At 39.1% G+C, this 13,148-nt stretch overlaps 1 protein-coding gene across 1 annotated transcript; it reads right to left on the bottom strand.

Moving 5' to 3' along the window:
* Nucleotides 1-6,669: 6,669 nt before the first annotated feature.
* Nucleotides 6,670-12,896, bottom strand: LOC106091270 (uncharacterized). The gene is made up of 4 exons (XM_059369932.1): nt 12,693-12,896; nt 8,337-8,504; nt 8,113-8,246; nt 6,670-6,751 (listed from the first exon to the last, which is right to left on the bottom strand). Exons 1-4 carry the CDS (start codon nt 12,894-12,896, stop codon nt 6,670-6,672), a joined length of 588 nt encoding a protein of 195 aa, XP_059225915.1.
* Nucleotides 12,897-13,148: the final 252 nt, after the last annotated feature.

The raw sequence follows: 13,148 nt of genomic DNA, 5'->3' as shown, positions 1-13,148 counted from the left end.
GATATAACTCCAATAGCACAACAGTTCTTATTCATTATTTTTTGTTTGCCTATAAAGAGATACCGCGCAAAGAACTCGACAAATGCGATCCATAGTGGAGGGTGTATAAGATTCGGCCCGGCCGAACTTAGCTCGCTGTTACTTGTTTTTGTTTTTTTGAAAAACTTTCCTGTAACTCTTAACAAATTTTCCTTTATCTGAATACAGCCCAACCTAGACCATACTTGGTACAAACGTTGAGAGGCCTAACACAACTCATTGTGCCCTATTACAGCGAACTCGAAAAGTTAATGGGGCCGATCGGGAAAGCGGTATATATGGCAGGATCTGGACCCTATTCAGTAGAAACGTCAAGGGTCTTAATACAACTCATTGTGCCAAATTTCAGCAAAATCGAAATAAATGCGCTTTTTAGGGCCCCAGGAAAATAAATCAGGAAATCAGCATGTATGGCAGCTATATCCAAATATAGCCCGATCTGGACCATATTGAAAAAAAGCGTCGAATGGCAAAACATAATTCGTAGTGCCGAACTTCATCGAAATCGGATAATAAATGTGTCTTATATAGGTCACGGATGTCGAATAGCCTAACATAAGTCAATGTGTCAAATTTCATCAAAATCGGATAAAAAATGGGCCTTTTATGGGGCCAAGACCTTAAATCGAGAGATCGGTCTATATGGCAGCTATATCCAAATCTGGACCAATCTGAGCCATCTTCAAGAAGGATATTGAGGGGCCTAACACAACTCACTGTCCTAAATTTCAGCGAAATCTGACCTTTTATGGACCCAACATCTTAAATAGTAAGGTTGGACTATATGGCAACTATATCCAAATCTGGTCCAATCTGAGCCGATTTGAAAAAATATGCCGAAGGGCCTAACACAACTCACTGTCCCAAATTTCAGGGAAATCGGATAATAAATGCGCCTTTTATGGACCCAAGACTTTAAATCGAAAAACCGGCCTATATGACAGTTGTATCCAAATCTGGACCGATCTGCGCCAATTTAAATAAAGATGTCAGGTGACCTAACACAACTCTCTGTCAAAAATTTCACCGAAATCCGATAGTAAATGGGCCTTTTATGGGCTTATAACCTTAAAACGGCAGATCGGTCTATAAGGGGGCTACAATAAGATATAGTCCGATGTAGCCCATCTTCGAACTTAACCTGCCTATGGCCAAAGAAAGAACTTGTGCAAAGTTTCAGCTCAATATCTTCATTTTTAAAGAGTGTGGCGGGATTTCAACAGACGAACGGGCATGGCTCTTAGATCGCCTTAGATTTTTACGACGATCAGATCGGAAATGGACATTTCGATGTATTGCAAACGGAATGACAATATGAATATACCCCCATCCTTAGGTGGTGTGTATAATAAATAACTCACAACTCTTTTCCTTTCCCTGTAATCATTAATGTTCCATTGCCATATATGTTTCCCCAACGACCATGAGATATCTGCCATAACAACGGCTATTTCATCCATTGTTGGCTGGGCTGGTATGGCTGGCCTGTAATTTGTCAAACTAATCAAACAATTTCTGATGTTTGTGCCCATATTCAGGGTAAATTATGAGCGAAACATTTCCGCAAAAATGTTGTTCTAAAACACCATTTCACACATATTTCTGTCATTGTCTGCACTGAAATGAATGCATCATCAGTCAATGGTCGAGCGGTCAGCAAGTGGGCAAATGGACGACCCCAAAATGGTCATTATGGCCAAAAATGTTTGCTGAAAATATTTTTGCAAAGTAGAAAATTATTCTATTAACCAGAGTCTGCCAACATGGATTGCCTTCCAATCTTGGTGGGCTTTGGAGAATTGCCAAAGCTCAACATGTCCATCATGGTTGGTCAGTGGACAACATTGAAGTCTAGCGTTTTTTCATCGAACTCAAACGACAGTCCATCACAAATGCTAGTTGCTTACAAGATTCTTACACATGTTCGCCATGTTGCTTGGGCTACATGTTGGAGCATTGCTATCGCCTAGTCATGATTGGTATTTGGAGTGGAATAGTTTCACCACACAAAGCTGTCAACATTTTGCAGCGACCATAATGGCCTATACGGACGTTGCGTTCGCTGATGAGGATGAATTCGAATGAATGGATGGCTGGAAAGATGGCTAAATGGACATGCATGCTAACAGAGATTTCAATCTCTGTGACTATGTAAACCGGTGAACGGTACATACTTGTCTAACAATTCTACTCGCTATCGGTGAATATGTTGTAGAACAGTTTGTTTAAGACGAAAACGATATAAGCGGCATAGAACGGTGGTTGGATATTTAGTTTAAGAAAATTGTTGACATATTACGAGTTTGAGTTGAGGATATTTGACAAAAATTTCACTGAATTTTCATTTGATTTTTATATCCATCACGGAAGCATGGGGGTATATTCATTTTGTCTTTGCGTTAGCAACACACCGAAATATTTATCAACTTCCAACCCTATAAAATATGTGCATTTTTGATAGTCGTAAAAATCTAAGATGATCTAGCCATAGCCCGTATGTCTGTCTGTTTTTTCGTCTGTCTGTTGAATTCACCCAAGTCTTGAAAAATAATGATAATGATCTATTTTTGTCCACATGCAAGTTGAGTTTGATGATGGGCTATATCGGATTATATCTTAATATTGCCGATTTCGCTGAAAATTGGAACATCGAGTTGTGTTACACCCCTTAAAGTTTGTTCCTGAAAAAAAAACCTTTGAAACATTTTTGTGAGAAACAAAATACTTTTATTACGATCTTTTTTCTTTTATTGTAACTATGAAACGTTTCGCTTAAACATATCGATCAACGAACTTCGTTTGTTGACAACCCTTAAGCAGCTTCACCTAACATTTGAAACATTTTTGTGAGAAACAAAATACTTTTATTACGATATTTTTTCTTTTATTGTAACTATGAAACGTTTCGCTTAAACATATCGATCATTAGCCATAAACGTAGCATTATTGAATTTAACTAACATCGTCTATTGTAAACCCTTAAGCAACTTTACCTACTGTAAAAGAATTCTCATTTGTTGTAAATCCAAAAACTCTTTAATGGCAAAAGTGTTTCGATAACTACAAACGGTTACTCGTTTATCGGACCAATAATTATTCTCTTGTATCTATTTTACCAGAGAGAATGTGTGAGTTTTTTAAGCCTATAGGCCAGTGATGGTAAAAAATACTCACACTATTGCACATTACTATGTACGTACGCAAGAAAAAATTCCCAAGCAAGGCCAGGGGGTTGCACATAATTGCAATTGTGTGCTCGTCACTGCTATAGACATGTTTACCGATTAGGGCAATATGGGTATCAAATGAAAGGTAATTGGAAGTAGAAAACGAAACTTATATAAAAATTTGGGGTCAAGTCCCTAAGGGCTTGCCATCCAAAAAACATCCCAAAACGGATATGTTGGTCGATTGGAACAATATAGATTCCAAACGAAAGGGACTGAAGAATAGAGTATGAAACTTATATCAAATTTGGATAATGATAAATAGTGATAATGATCTATTTTTGTCCACAGTCATGCTGAGCTTGATAATGGCCTATATCGGACTATATCTTGATATTGCCGATTTCGCTGAAAATTTTAACAACGAGTTGTGTAACACCCTGGAAGTTTGTTCCGAATATGTCTCAGAACCGGCTTTATTGGGATATATGTAGCTGCCACATATATATCGATCTCCCGATTTAAGTTATTGGTCCCATAAAAGGCGCATTTAATACCCTAATTGGCTGAAACTTGGTACAATGACTTTTGTTAAACCCTATAAAGTTACTGCTCTGAATATAGTCCAGATCGAGCTATATTTGGATATAGCTGCCATATATACCGACAACTCGAAGTTAGCATGTCCGCTTATGACGCTGAACCCCTGGTTTCGAATCCTGCCGAGAACATCATACAAAACTTGTAGGGGAGGTTATACCCTCCCAATGCTGGCGAAATTTGGACCGTCTGGTATGGCAGTCATGTAAAAACTTCTCCACAAAGATAAGTCGCACTGGGGCACGCCGTTCGAACTCGACTATAAACAGTATATCCCTTATCATTGAGCTTAAAATTGGAATGGCACAGCACTTATTGACATCTGAGTAGTTTGCCCCTGCTCCTTAATGGAATGTTCATGGGGCAAATTTGCTTTTTGAGTTGAGATAAACCCCTTGATATTTGTACTGAATTTGGCCCAAATCAGGCCATATTTGGATATTTCGGCCTATATTTTGTAATACAGATCTTCCAATTGGAGTTCTTAAGCTCGATTTCGCTGAAATTTAGCACAGTGGGCTGTGTTAGCCTCTTCGACATTCGTCTTCCCTACGAACCATATCAGTTTATATTCGAATATAGTTGATGTATATACAGATCCGCCGATTTGCGACATAAGGTCGATAAAAGACGGTTTTATTATCCGATTTCACCGAATTTTGCTACAATGAGTTGTAGTTGATTCCTTCCTATATAGAAAATCCCCCTTTAAAGGGTAAAGGGTAGCTCTTCATTTATCCCAACTATTGCTAAGGACGTTCGAAGGTTCCGAGACACGGTTGATAAGGCTAACCTGTCGGCTGATATATTTGCAAGGAGTTCTTCCCTGCCGGATAGCAATCAAGCACTCCCGTTAATCGAAAATGTATTTTGCATCATGCCTTAGATGTTTTTTCGAACTGGTGGAGTTAAAAAAGGGTTCTTGAAAATCTCGACGTAAATAAATCCCCAGGCCCGGATGGCATATCAATACTTGTTTTGCCCAACTATTTTTCGGCGCTTGCTCTCCATTCAGCAACCTTGATTACCTTGCGGAAGTCTTCCCAGCGCATTGGAAGGTTGAAAATGTTCAGCCCATCCCCAAAAAGGTGGGGCGAACAACCCTGCGAATTACCGACCAATTGCGATATGCTCCGCTCTCTCCAAAGTTATATAGAGCATGGTTATGTACAACCTAGTGAAGTATTTTGAGTCTAATGACCTTCTTAGCGACCAACAGTATGGGTTCCGCAGAAATCGCTTTTCAGGTGACCTCATGGCATCGGAACGTTGGATTCGCTCAATCCACAAGTTTGGTGAGAGTAATCTTGTGGCTCTGGATATATCCAAGTCATTCGATAGGGTTTGGCATGGTACACTACTATCAACGCTTGTCGGATTTGGTGCTGGTCATGGCTTCGTTGGATTTATTTCAAGCATTCTCAGAGATCGCACTATACGAGTCGTTATAGATGGATTCTTATCCAATGAGCATAAATGGGGACCAACGCGTAAAGCTAGCAGCTTGAAATTTTTCAAAGATACTTAATATTGATGGAGGTCGTTGCGGCTATGTCGGTTCAGATTCAGTTACTGCTCCCATGTAAGCTGATCTCCCGATTTGACTTCTTGAGCCCTTACAAGCCTCAAATTTTGTCCGATTTAGCTGAAATTTTGCATGTGTTGTTCTGTTAGGACTTCTAACAACTGTTTCAAATACGGTCCGAATCGGTCTATGACCTGATGTAGCTCCTATATAAACCGATCTCCCGATTTGACTTATCGAGCTCCTATTAGCCACAATTTTCATCCGATTTGGCTGAAATTTTGCATGTAGTGCTCTGTTATGACTTTCAACAACTTTACGCCGAATTTACGAAGTTTGGAAGATACCCATATTCAAACATTTTCGTCGACAACATCGACGTGTAACGAGGTGTAACCCCCCAACTTTTGAGTATAGACCGCATTTCCAATCCAGAATTTTCGAAGTTTGGAAGATATCTTTTACAACTCGTACCAGCAGTTACGGTCAATATCACAACTTACGCCTTTTTTTCTTTTGAAATTTGAAGCAGTGAGACCCCTTGTCCCTGTTTAACTTTGGCTTAATTCTGCACTTTTAACGACTACACAGAAACGACACGAAGTGAACTAATTTTAAGTCATCTTCGGCGGTTTTTTCGGTAATTAACTTGGTATTTATGTGTCGGAAAAACCTACCAAAAATTCAGGTCAGCCTACCAACCTACCAAGAGAACGGCAATGCTAATCAGAAGCTCTTGATGTTCTGGGCATGAAAATACAAATTGATTTCCGTTGGGATGAACATGTATTTGAAATGTCGAAAGAAATATTCAAGAATTGCTTCACTCCTTCTGATCTTCTTAAGATCTGTACCACTTTCATAAGTCCGAAAATGGAGTACATCTCACATGTATGGGCTGGAGCTTTAAAATCATCCCTGGAGCTACTGGACCGAGTACAGAGCAGAGCGATGGCGTTAATTGGAGACAGTGGGGTATCCAACTCTATGGCCTTCCTTGAAAACCGTCGTAAGGTAGGTACTTCCAAGGTGTGTATTCATCAGATATCCGTCTTCTTATTCCTGATGTAAGGGTCTTTGTCAGAAATGCTAGACTTTCCAGAAACTCACACCCGTTCGTTGTTAACTTGCCAGCGGACCGGACAATGCATTGCAAAATTCTTTTTTCGCCCGGACCGTTAGTATACGGAATCGACTTCCGGCTAATGTTTTTCCAACGCACTATGACATCTACAGATTTAAGACAAATGAAGGCCATCGTAGTGCAGAAGTTAGCATGTCCGCCTATGACGCAAAACACCTGGGTTCGACTCCTGGCGAGACCATCAGAAAAATTGCTCAGCGGCGATTTTCGCCTTCTAATGCTGGAAACATTTGTGAGGTACTCGCCCATGTAAAAACAAACTTGAGTCGGACTGCACTCATTGAAACGTGAGAAGTTTGTTCCAGTTCCTTAGTGGAATGTTCACCCTACGACGCTAAACGGCTTGGTTCGAATTCTGGCGAGACCATCAGCAAAGTTTTTCAGCGGTGGTTTTCCCCTCCTAATACTGGCAACATTTGTGAGTTACTATGCCAAATAAAAACATCTCTCTCCCTACGGCACGCCGTAGGGACTCGGCTGTAAAAAGGAGGCCCCTTATCATTAAACTGGAGGCGGACTGCACTCATTGACATGTGAGAAGTTTGCCCCAGTTTCTTAGTGGAATGTTTACAGATAATATTTGCTCTTTGTTACGCAATGCACTGCATTCATAGGAGACATTTCCAGCGAGTTGGTTGATAGAAAAAAATACTTCTTATTAGTGCAGGCCTGTTGGTAATTGTAAATGGGCTAAATCGGTCCATGTTTTGATTTAGCTGCCATTTAAAATCTCCCAATATAATCAAATTGGGAGCCTCTAGAGGGCCCAATTATTATCCGATTTGGTGGAAATTTTGCACTTGGCGTTTTGCTGTGACTTGCAACATCCGTGTCAAGTATGGTTCAAATCGGCCTACAACCTGATATAGCTCCCATATAAACCGATCGCTCGATTTGACTTCTTGAACCTCTAGAGGGCACAATTACTATACAATTTGGCTGAAGCTATGAACATAGTATATCTGTATGACTTCTAATTGAAATGACATATGACCCGTACTGGGTCATATCGGTCTATAACTTGATATAGCTATCATGCAAATGAAAATTTGCTCATGAACATTCCATTAAGGAACTGGGGCCAAATTTTCACATATCAATGAGTGCTGTCCGATTCAAGTTTAAGCTCAATGATAAGGGGACTCCTTTCTATTGCCGAGTCCGAACGGCGTGCCACGGTTCGACTCCTCTTTGTGGAGAAGTTTTTACATAGCTGTCATACCAAATGGTACAGAACCTCCCAAATGTCGCCTGCATTAGGAGGGGATAACCACCGCTGAAAATTTTCATAATGTTCTCGCCATTACTTGAACCCAGGCGTTCAGCGTAATAGGCGGACATGTTAGCCTCTGCTCTACGGTGGCCTCCGATATAGCTACCATATATGTGAAAAAGTCATTCGAAGAACTTGTCACATGTGATCCATACATATAATTTTTTGAAATCACAAAATAAAGAACAATTTTGAAGCAATGAAACATGTATTCGTATATATTATATACGTCATCAGACACATATATAAATATTGGGTTTTTTTATTTTTAAATGAACATAAATTGCTCCACCAATTGTTCAAAACCTTTTTTTAATATGTATTCCGCTTTCAACACTACTCGCCAAACTTGGTATTGAATAGCAAGTATGCCCTCACATCAGCCTTCCAATCGTTATAAGCACCCACCTTGAATTGAAACATGTATTCACCATTGGGTAAAGGAAGATATTTGAACATTTCCTCCTTTAAAATTAAATTGTTCACAATAATGTCATGCTGAAAATTTCAAGAAAAAATGTTAAAATATTAAAAGAACGAAATTTTACTTCATAAATTTCTTAGTTTCAAGATTTTCCATGCACTCACATTAAAAGGACATGTGTGATTGATGTTGGAATCCTTCAGCAAAATATCAGAAACTATTTTCAAAAATGGTATCTTCTTGCGATTTCGTAAAAATTTGCAGAAATCTTCGGTTACGTTATAAAGAAAAGGACGATATCCACTGACCTTCTTCCACAACGAAACATTGACCTGGATAGATGGAAGAGAAACGAAACCCGTGCTGTTATATGGTTCAGAAGCATGGGTACTTGTGAAAGCAGATCAGGCAGTGCTTGGAGTATTTGAGAGAAAGATTCTTCGTAAAATATATGGACCAGTTTGCTATAATGGAGAATATAGGTGACGTATGAACCACGAGATGTAAGACGACGATAGCATGGTTACACGCATCAAAATACAACAGCTGCGTTGGCTAGGTCATGTTGTAAGAATGGACGAAGAAACTCCAGCAAAGAAGTCTTTTGCAGGCAAACACGGTGGTACACGCAAACCGGGAAGACCAAAAGCCCGATGGAAAGATCAAGTTGTGGGAGACACCTCGAAACTTGGTGTCAGAGATTTTAGAATGAGCGCAGAAGATCGAGGCGTTTGGAACGCTATTCTACGTTCGTCTTGCGGAACAAATATTCTGTTATAGCCAATTAAAGTAAATTAAGTAAAGTTATAAAACAAAATATTACTAATTTTCATGATATTTTTTAAAAAAAATCCTTTAGAAGGTGCACAGATAACATGTTCATCAGAGAGCTGCATGACACCCAAATCTTGGCTCTCAATAGCCACTTTGGCCAAAGCAATTGTCTATATCACATGCCACATAAAAAAATGTATCTAGAAACACACGCACATATACAATAGAGTGAGATATGCGCGAACGTTTTACTAATCGTTCAGTGGGTGTGATTTTCAATTTGGAAAGGAACAGCTAGTGGGAAGGTGTAAAACTTGATTAGTGTCGCACTTACATCGTAAACACCATTTCGCGGTTGGCCAAAAAGTAATTGCTGATTTTTTAAAAGAAAGTACATAAATGCATTTTAAATAAAACTTAGAATGAACTTTAATCAAATATACTTTTTTACACTTTTTTTTCTAAAGCAAGCTAAAAGTAACAGCTGATAACTGACAGAAGAAAGAATGCAATTACAGAGTCACAAGCTGTGAAAAAATTTGTCAACGCCGACTATATGAAAAATCCGCAATTACTTTTTGGGCAACCCAATATATACATACAAATGAATTAGTGTTTGTTTGTTTGTTTGTCGGTTTGTTTCTTTGTTCCGTATAGACTCAAAAACCGCTGAACCGATTACCTTGAATTTTTCAAAGGTTGTGTAGGTTGGTCCGGAAGGATTTGATATAGGGAGGGGGGCGGACCCTCCCCCTTACCCCAACAGTACTACCCAAAAATAAAAGTGGACCGATCGGAATAATATGGGATTCCCATAATGGGTATTCAAGAGTAGAGTACGAGTTTCATAACAAAAGTTGGTTCCAAGTACCTGGGGGGCCGCCCCAGCCCACAAAACCCCTTAAAATAGGTTTATTTGACGATCAGGACAATATGGGACTCAAAGGAAAGGTATTCGGGAGTAGATTATAAATATGGTCAGGAAGTAGGAATAGGCTTTATAATTTATTGATAATGGAAGGGGGCGGACCCTCCACCGTTACCCCAAAAATACAAAATGTCCTTATCGGTCCAAAATCTAAAGTGGACCGATCGGGACAATATGGGTATCAAATGAAAAGTATGCGGGAGTAGATAACGAATCTGGCATACAAATTCATGTCGAAATATAGGGGGTCACCCCACCGCCTCAAAAACGCCCAAAATGGGCACATTTAACAATCACGGATATATGGGACACGGTTTGTTTGTTCCGTATAGACTGAAAAACGGCAGAACAGATTTTCTCGAAATTTTGGCATAATTGTGTAGGTTGGTCTGCAAGGAAACATAGGCTATATAATTCTTCCGTATCAGAAGGGGGACGGACCCTCCCCCTTATGCAAAAATCAAAAGTGGACCGATCGGGACAATATAGGTATCAAATGAAAGGTTTTGTAGAGTAAAATACGAATATGGTATTAAATTTGGAGACTAAGTATCAATCGGGCCTCCCAACCCCAAAACTCCCCCAAAACAGACATAATGGACGTTTATTTCAATATGGGGCTGATATAAAAGGTATTCGGGAGTATATTTCGAGTCTGGCATACAAAATCAGATCGAAGTATAAGAGGTCATTTCACCCCTTTGAGACGACATTAGACCCATTATGATTATATGATACTTGGCTGAACCGATTTTCTTAAAATTTTCATAGATTGTGTACGTTTGTCTGGCAGGAAACATAGGCTATATAATTTTTAGATATCGCGTGGAGGCGGACCCTCCCCTTTACCCCAAAAACGCTATCCATATACGAAAGTGGTCGGATGGGTACAACAAGGGTATGGAATGAAAGGTAATGGTAGTGGTATTAAAACTTGGGTCCTAGTACCCAGCGAGCCCCCCCAACCCCAAAACTCCTCAAGACAGATATATTCGAAGTTCATGTCCATATGGTACTCAAATGAAAAGTATAAGGCAGTACATTAAAATATGGCATAAAACATTAGTTCCAAGTAATGGGAGGTCGCCCACCCCCAAATACCCCCAAATGGGCATATTAGCCGACCATGCCTATATGGGACTCAAATGAAAGTTATTTGGGAGTAGATTACAAATATGACATTCAAATTTGCGTTCAAGTCTAGATTGCGCTTTTCCTACTAAAGATATGTCAAATGGGTTATTTGACCCATTATGACAATATGGGACTCAAATGAAAGGTATTTGAGAGTAGAAAACAAATTTGATATCCAATTTTGGAGCCAAGTGTTTTGGGGTAGGCCCTAAAGCACCTCCTAAACTGAACTTCATTTCCGTTGGAAATAAAGAACCAATTTGATATCTATTTTCAGTGCAAAATGCCGGTGGCCGCCCCAGCCCCAAAACACCTTCCAAAAGGTTCATATTTATCGGCCATGGCAATATGGGGCTCAAATTAAAGGGATTTGGAAGTGCAGCATGAATTTGATACCCATATTTTTGTCGAAATGTCTGAGGTACTATCCCTACCCTAATTAGAACATTACCACCAGGAACTGAGAAGGTGCAAATTATCGCACATCAATTCAACTTTAAACTCAATGATAAGGGACCTTTATTTTTATAGCCGAGTCCGAACGGCATCCCACAGTGCGACACCTTTTTTGGGGAACATTTTTTAAATGACCATGCTATGGCATTGTACCTCGCAAATGTTGCCAACTTTAAGAGGGGATAAACACCGCTTTGTACGATGTTCTCGCCAGGATTCGAGCGCCTTCAGTGTCATAGGCTACAATGGCACAAATTCGATATCCGCATTCAGGGGCGAAGTGTCCCCCCCCAAAAAAAAAAGATATTAAAGAGTGATTCAGGGGGCGCAGCGGAGCGTGCCCGATTCGGCTAGTACTCTTTATCGGTAGATCGGGCGGTCGGTCTTTAGGGCAGCTATATCCAAATATCGTCCTATCTGGACTATATTTCACAAAAATGGGTAGGGATCTACCAGAATTCTCTGTGCTAAATTTCATAGAAATCGAATGAAAAATTATCAATTTATTGCCTCAAGACTTTGTGTCTGGAGATCGGTCTATATAGCGGCTATATGTTACAAAATTCCAATTTTATGAGTTCAGAAGGTGTGGTTTATATACAAAGAACACGAAATCATCCAAAATTTTTTGACAAATTGTTCCCATTACCAAAATATTTAAAAATTTCTAAATACCCAAAACAAAACGAAACAAAAACGAAAAACGTCATCAAAGTACTGAAGCTAATTTGCTGAAATTTTTAACAACGTAGTTCGATAGCCTATGTCTAAGTAGTACTATAAGCCTAAGACAAGCACATTTTGAAGATATAAATGGTGTTTTGGCAAGCAATACAAAGTTTAGCTCTCACTTTATGACCAAATGTAATCGCCGATACATCAATTCCTGGAACCAGTAGCGTCCACAATTTTCCAAAAAAAGTTGGAAATATCTTTATTCACTTCTAAATTACAGAAGGATTTTGAGATTTGTAAAAAAAAATGAGTTCGACCATGCAAGAATTTTTGTCAATATTTTTGACGAAATTTTGTGATTGACCCCGCAGTTCCACAACAATGCCTTGCCAAGGTAAATATGGCAGCAAAAGATGTTTGTTAGACTTTCTAGCCAAAACTAGATACAGTTGGACCAGCAAATGATCACATACTGGTGGTCAATGTCCTGTATGGTAATCTCTTATCCCCGTTTCTCTACACTGGCATTACAACGATCGCCTCTTTCACTTACCGATACATTATTAACAGGCAACTGATGAAGCGCAACATGAATATTTAAAGCGACTACACCACGCTTCACCATTTTAAGACGGCATTGTGGAAAAGTTGCAAAATCCGGATGAAATTCGGTACACTTGATATTGGTAAAACGAATATCACCTCCACAAAGCTCAATGCAAACGCACAATAAAATCCATTTGAATAGTTTCGACATTTTATCCGTTGTTTACACTAACAATGTATGATGGCAAATGGCTAAACTGTAGCTATTCAAAAGAGTTAATATGTTGAAAGGGACGAGCGAAAAATCAACGCTTGGCATACTTTATTTTATCAGTACATTAATCGATGAAATGTTAAAATTATTTTTAATTCTTTTTTGTTTTGTCCATTCATTATAAATAATGCAATTTATGAAATTGGAAATACTTTAATTTGCACTAAAAATAATATATTTTTAGATTGT

This window comes from Stomoxys calcitrans, chromosome 5 (assembly GCF_963082655.1).
Source record: "Stomoxys calcitrans chromosome 5, idStoCalc2.1, whole genome shotgun sequence".
Classification (NCBI taxonomy): domain Eukaryota; kingdom Metazoa; phylum Arthropoda; class Insecta; order Diptera; family Muscidae; genus Stomoxys; species Stomoxys calcitrans.
Note: the sequence above shows the minus strand (reverse complement) of the source record. Positions and strands in the feature narration are given on the sequence as shown.

Coding starts and splice junctions, on each gene's coding strand:
- LOC106091270 (XM_059369932.1), bottom strand. CDS start 12,896: ATGTCGAAACTATTCAAATGGATTTTATTGTGCGTTTGCATTGAGCTT. Junction 8,505..12,692: donor TGCCTGTTAATAATGTATCG/GTAAGTGAAAGA, acceptor CCATCTATCCAG/GTCAATGTTTCGTTGTGGAA. Junction 8,247..8,336: donor ATCACACATGTCCTTTTAAT/GTGAGTGCATGG, acceptor TGAAATTTTCAG/CATGACATTATTGTGAACAA.